At 45.6% G+C, this 6,881-nt stretch overlaps 1 protein-coding gene across 4 annotated transcripts in view; it reads left to right on the top strand.

Moving 5' to 3' along the window:
* Window positions 1-6,264: 6,264 nt before the first annotated feature.
* Zeb1 (zinc finger E-box binding homeobox 1) overlaps window positions 6,265-6,881 on the top strand; it is a 158,579-nt gene continuing 157,962 nt past the window's right edge. For 2 of the 4 annotated variants that reach the window (XM_013014716.1, XM_013014714.1), the window contains exon 1: window positions 6,266-6,339. Coding sequence is in view for 2 of the 4 variants with exons in the window: in XM_013014714.1 (XP_012870168.1) it covers window positions 6,282-6,339 (58 nt within the window). In the remaining 2 variants the exon portion in view is untranslated. Of the gene's footprint in view, window positions 6,340-6,881 lie in introns of all 4 variants that reach the window. The other 2 variants (XM_013014715.1, XM_013014717.1) reach the window with 2 other exon arrangements.

The raw sequence follows: 6,881 nt of genomic DNA on the forward strand, positions 1-6,881 counted from the left end.
TGCTCAAAGTGTAACTGAAGACAGCTTAGTGAAAAGACTACTCACATACATATAGCCAGGTTTTAGAGAAGTGATAAAGCATGCAGCCATTACTATCCCTAGGAGAGAAGGTACAAGGGAAGATTTTGGAACTTGGAAAGGATTACAGCTGGAGGGCAAAGGTGTCTGACAGGAGCCATGGGCCTTAGGAAAAGAATGAAGCTGTGGCCATAGTCAGGCAGGAGGGTGGAATAAATATCCTCAATTCTCTCTCCCACTCTCATCCTTTGCCATTTCTTTCCAAATTGGCTGAAATCAAATAAAAGCCAGAGGGCAAAGGAACCTGAGTGATGTGGTCCACAGAAACCAGTCTCTCAGAGCATGGGAGAGGCAGAAGATGGATTTTTTTAAGCCAGAGAATAACAAGCCTCATACGAAAAAGCAAAATGTTTTACAGGATTAGAATAATTCGAAAAATACTGACCTAAAAGATAAGGGGAAATAAGCTGTGTCAGACAAAGAAATATGATTTCAAAAATAAACCAGTGGGGAAAGGCGCAGTGTCTGCTCATTACATAAGTACAATAAAGAAAGTGGGCAAAGAAAGAGGCTTGAAGTAGAAGAATGAATAAAGTCTGTCCAGCAGTCTTAAAGTTGAGCATATAATTGAATATCATCACTTTTATCATATTCATAAACATAATGGTGGAAATTCTAATACCTGTTACTGCAGAGACTTAAATAGAAATACTTGAAGGATTGAATAGGAGCAGTGACTGTAACCAAGAATCTATAGATTACAGAAACAGCCATATCCTGTAACAGAACCAATCATCTCTTAAAGTAAATAAATACATAAAAGCAGAAGAGAAAAAATCAGCAATGGAAGCCAGGTATCTAACCTCTGCTAGTGTGGCAGGTATTTAAAATTCACTCCAACCTACTATCCATTTTGCTCCCTCTCTTGTGCTAATTACCTATGTATAATTCTGAAGCAAATAAATAGCATTCATGTTCAAAAGACCAATGATATCCTCTATGGAAGTTGTTTTCATTAAGTTTTTAAAGTGCACAAAGGGGTTTCAATCCAAAAAGTTGGATTATGAGTAAAATGTATCTTGGTCAATGTAACCCTTTTAGAAAGTTTTTAATTAATCTTAATTATTGTGATTTTTATGGAAATAGTATTCATTTTACCTTTTGGATGTAGTTTACTTTTCTGGCATTCTGCAAACCTATCCTTACATGTATTTACAAATTAAATCCTTCTTGAAACATAAGAAGTTCTACCTATTAGCATTTGCTGATTTGTATTAAACATAGCTTTATTTCCCAGAGGGGAACGTTATGGGTACAGTATTAATTTTTAAAATCACATAAAGCTATTGGGGCAGGGGAACATTTTCCACCTTATCATCCCCAGGAGGATTTACTCGAAAAATTGGCACAGGTCCAGAGGACGACGATTTTTTGCATCAGTCTATAGTCATGTTTCCTTCGTGACCTTGGATTTGCAGAATTTGCTGAACCTACAACAATGAAATGACCATTGCCCTCATCAACCAATGTAGTTATTTTTCTTGTTGTTGTTTGGATCTAGTGCTACTGATTGAACACAGGGCCTATAGGCAAGTGCTCTACCACTTATTCATGTCCCAGACCCTTTAGTTTAAGGGTTTCAGAACATCTGACATAATTTTTTTTTCCAGGCCAGCCTTCAACCTCAATCCTCCTAATTCTGTCTTCTGCTGGGATTACAGATATGCACCACAATTCCTAGTATAGACTTCTATTTGCTTTACTTTCAGGGACATGTATCAGGTGTATCCTTCTATTTCAAAGCTTTAAAACTAAAAATATATTGAATGGAAGAGTAGTATCAATATTCTATCCATCTACGGTTAACCAAAAATTTTAATTTTTATGATCAGAGAATTACACATTGCTTTCTTTGGTTTGAAAAGTTTAGTGTAAGTGCACACATGTTGAATACTATGTTATAGCTAAATTTAAGTCTGAAAATGATTTCATGTCAAATTTTGTCTAACCTGAGCTATGTGTGGTGTATGCCTGTAAGTCCAGCACTTGGAGGCTGAGGCAGGGGTATAGTAAGTCCCAGACTAGCCTGGGCTACACAGTAAAACCTGTCTTATAAAGCACCAATGAGATGGGGCTGGGAAGGTGGCTCAGTGGTAGAGCGTTTGCCTTGCATGCATGAGGCCCTGGGTTCAATTCCTCAGCACCACATAAGCAAAAAGAAAAAAAAAAGCCAGAAGTGGTGCTGTGGCTCAAGTGGTAGAGTGCTAGCCTTGAGCTGAAGAGCTGAGGGACGGTGCCCAAGTCCAGAGTTCAAGCCCCACAACTGCCCCCCCCCAAAAAAAAAAGCACCAGTGAGGGAGGGACATACATAAGCAACAACAATAACAAAAATCACGTGGCACCTTATAAATACATTAGAAACAATAGCAAGAAAGAAAAAACCACTTTTGTGTCCCTATCTTGGGGTTCATTTCACCTGACCTTTTCTGCTTGTCCCAGACATATACTAGTTATTGCAAATAAGGGAAACCATGGGACCTATGTTTCTTTGGGCCTGGCTTACTTCACTTATATAATTTTTTCCAAGTCTTTCCATTTCCTAACAAATGGGATGATGCCATTCTTTCTGATGGAGGCATAGAATTCATATATATATATATATATATATATATATATATATATATATAATATACCATAGTTTCTTGATCCATTCATCTACTGATATGGGTTGGTTCCATATCTTAGCTATGGTAAATAATGCTGCAATAAACATAGTTGTGCTGGTAGCTTTGGTATGGTCTTGTTTGTAATCATTCAGGTAAATGCCCAAAAGTGGGATTGATGGGCCATAGGGGAGCTCTATGTGGAGTCTTTTGAGGAACCTCCATACTGCTTTCCAAAGTGGTTGAACAAGTTTACACTCCCACCAACAATGCAGTAGGGTTCCCTTCTGGCCACATCTCCTCCAGCATCTGTTATTAGAGTTCTTGATTATAGCTATTCTAACTGGGGCTAGGTGGAATCTCAATGTTGTTTTGATTTGCATTTCTTTTCTGGCTAGAGAAGTTGAGCATTTCTTCATGTCTATTGGCCATCCTTCTTTCCTCTTCAGAGAAGTTTCTCTTTAAGTCTTTAGCCCACTACAGTATTTTCACAACAAAAACTTAATTAAAAAAAAAAGCAGGAGCTGGGAAGGTGGCTCAGTGGTAGAGTGCTTGCCTTGCATGCCTGAGGCCCTGGGTTCGATTCCTTAGCACCACATAAGCAAAAAGGAAAAAAAAAGCAAAAAAAAAAGTACTAGTGATTCATTCCTATAAACCTAGATACTCAGGAAGCTGAGATCTGAGAACCAAGGTTCAAAGCCAGGATGAGCAGTCAAATTGGAGAGATTATTTCTAATTAATGAGAAAAAATAAAAAGAAGTGGGAAGTGGGGGTATATCTCAAGTGGTGGAGCCCCAGCACTGAGAGGAAAAGGTAAGCAAGAGCATGGGGACCCGAGTTTAAGCCCCAGCTTAAGTACCAGCACACACAAAAAATTAATTTACATATGAATCTTATATTAAAAGCAAATACTAAGTTCAAAAAATTTCATGCTAAGTGCCTAATAGTGTTCTCTACTGATAAAATTTCAGTCTAAATCTCAAAAATTTATTTCTTCTATAACTTTGAAGTTTTTCCCCCAATTAGAGATTAAAAACAATAATCACATGTGCATCAGGTTTAGAGTAGGGCTTTATTCTGAGATTTGCTTTTGTCTATTGTCTTCAGTCTAGATGTCAGTATCAACATTACATAAGGTATCATAAAGTAGATTAACAATTTATTAAATATCTAGTATATGAGTAGAATGCACAAATGAATAAGTAAAAACAGAGGTTACCTGAAAAGGTATCTGTCCACATAGGTAAGAATGCTTGGCTCATGCCTGTAATCTTAGCTATTCAGGAGGCTGAGATCTAAAAATCATGGTTTAAAGCCAGTCTGGGCAGGAAAGTCTGAGACTCTTACCTCTCATTAACCACCTAAAAGGCTGGAAGTGGATCTGTGGCTCGGTGGTAGAGTGCTAGCTTTGAACAAAATAGCTCAGAGACACTGCCCAGGCCCTGAGTTCAAGCCCCCAAACCTTCCCACCCCCACCTCCAAATGCTTGGTCCAAGTTAACTAAGCCATTAACCACTGAAGTAAGGGAGAGAGTAAGTTCTATTCACTTTGTCTCTTTCACTCTTATGTAACAAAGGTTAAGGTGAGGATAAACACAAAAGGAAGTTTGGTAAGGAAGTATAAACCAGAAAGTGGTATGTGTAATATTTCCTAAGTTTAAGGGTAAGCAAAACATGTGCTAGAGTTAATTTTTTTTTTTGCTGCTTGTAAATAATGTTGAAAGGGGGCAATCTTTGGAAAAAGAGACAATTTATGACCAGATTCACAAGGTAACTGAGAACTACAATACATTCTTTAAAAGGAAAAGAACCAATTGAAGTAAGAATATCATTTTGACTTGCATAAGTCTCAATTAGCATGGCACTGAAGAAAATGACTGCCTATACTTCAAGTGATCATTAAGAACTTTGACTCTAGACTGGCACTGGGGAATATTGATACATAATGTATGCAAGAATACAGCCCCATAGCAGGTACAGATAATGCATTTACTTTTCAAACGCCAAAGCAAATATATGAGAAAACCCTTCATACCTGTATTCAAGATTAAACTTAAAAAAAAATTACCAGTATTTAAGTGCAGTATTATTTCAGTTAAGGACATTACTCAAGATCTTCTGAAAATTTGAGGGTGAGGATGTAAAAAGCACAATTATAGATTATGGGGGGGGGAACCCTACCATAGATGCAGCAAAACTTATAGAGCAGGTATTTTGTGCCCACACTGTGCTAGCTGATTCTCTCGATTACTCTATTGCTTTTCCATGTCATGTTCCAGTTTGCTCAGTCACCCTTACCTCATACATTTATGAGCATGATATTTAGAATACAGCTTGGCTCACTTATCCCATAAGCACGTTACGTTCTCAAACAATTCTTCATCTGAAGCAGGGAGGGGGGCGGGGAAGCAAGAAGAGAAGGCTACATTTAAGTCATGCTAAATACTTGGGACAACTTTCTCGGTACTGTTGGTGCTATCCACAGAGTCTTTCAGAAATCCCCAAACTTGTTACACCAAAGGGCTTGCGGATTTAAAACAAGCAAAAAAAAGAAAAAAAAAAGACTAAACAAAAACCCAGCCGCCCAGCCATCGAACACCCATTTCTCAGCTGCTGTTTTCTTTGCCTTCAGGTTCTCAGACAGCAGGGATGCTCCTCTGGGTGTGAAGGGTGGTCGAGGGAATCTCACGCGGGTGGGGGAGGGAGGCCCAGGTGACGGCAGGTGAGCCCGTGGGGAAGTGAGACCGGCGCAGCGTGGGCATTACTCATTCCGCTTTCCTGCGGGCGGAACTTCTCGCCTCTCTTTCGGTCCAGCTGAAGTTCAACCGAACTGAAGTCACTTCCCACCCTGGTTCGCTCGAGGGGGGGCGGGGAGCGGTGCGTCCGTGGGGCGCGGGGGGGTGGAGGGGTGGTGGGTCAGCACGGAGCTGGGCAGGTGGCCGGGCGTCCTCACCCTCCAGGGCTGGGCTCCCCGCCGCTGCCCTTCCCCCGACCGTGGGAGCTCCCGACCACCCCCTCCCCGCTCCCCCCTCCCCCGGCAGCACCGGGCGAACCCGGCCCCAACCTCCGGGAAGAGGGCGGCAGCGGGGGCTCGCCCCGCCCGCAGGCCCGTTCCGAGGGCACCGGGCCCGCAGCCCAGGGCCAGCCCGCCGGCGCCCCGCACCGCGCAGCGGGTGTGGCCAGTCCACAAGCCGCCAGCCGCGGAGCCTCTTAACTTTTACCTTTCCCGCCGTGCCAGCCTGCCGCCCTGCTGACCCGGTGGCCCACCAGCTCCCCAACGCCCCCGGCCCTCGCCCCCACACAGCCCTACACCTGAGGGGAAACCCAAAACAAAACTTTTTCCTCTCCACTCAGTTCAAACTCCGCAGCCTCCACAGTTGCCGCAAACCATCCCGTCCCTAGCAACAAGGTTCCGGCCGTAGAGCGAGCGCCTCTAGGTGTAAGGAAGGTGATGTCGTAAAGCCGCGAGTGTCGTAAACCAGGTGCGGTGGGGAGGGGGAGGGGTGGAGGCGGAGGGGTGAGGGGGGAGCAGGGGGAGGGAGGGAGGGAGGGCGGGAGGGGGAGGAGGTGACTCGAGCATTTAGACACAGGCGAGAGGATCATGGCGGATGGCCCCAGGTGTAAGCGCAGAAAGCAGGCGAACCCGCGGCGCAATAACGGTGAGTGGCGGAGGGGACCCGGGAGCGGCGGAGTCAGGGGGAGCCGGGCAGCCGGGGCGCCCCGAGGGTGAGGGGGGCGAGCCGGGCTGGGGGCGGCCGGGGCAGGGACGGGCAAAGTGGAGTGGGAAAGTAGAAAGTAGTGCTCTGCCCCCCTCCGCCGCCGCCGTGCCGAGGCGCCCGCGGCCGCCCGCTCTCCCCGAACCGTTATGTCTCTTACCTGGGCTCTCTCCGCCTAGCGGCTCCGGCCGCCTGCCGCCTCCCTGGACCGTTAGCCGCCGCCGCCGCCGCCGCGGCCGCATCCCCGGCGCAGGGAGGGCGGCCGGACGCGGCCGGCGACTTTTCTGGTCCCGGGTGGAGCGGCTGTTGCTTCTTTCCGCACTTTTCCCCACTCTTTTCGCCCCCCGGCGCCTCCCGCTCCCCTCCTCCGCGGCCGTCTCCGGGTGCTTCGCCCTCGGCGGCGCCCCAGGCCCCCCGGGAGAGCTGAGGCACAAACTTGCGCCCCGCGCCGCCCGGGCAAAGTGGCTTCCGCGCGCCACGGCCAC

Source organism: Dipodomys ordii, unplaced genomic scaffold (assembly GCF_000151885.1).
Source record: "Dipodomys ordii isolate 6190 unplaced genomic scaffold, Dord_2.0 Scaffold24, whole genome shotgun sequence".
In the NCBI taxonomy this organism is placed as follows: Eukaryota; Metazoa; Chordata; class Mammalia; order Rodentia; family Heteromyidae; genus Dipodomys; species Dipodomys ordii.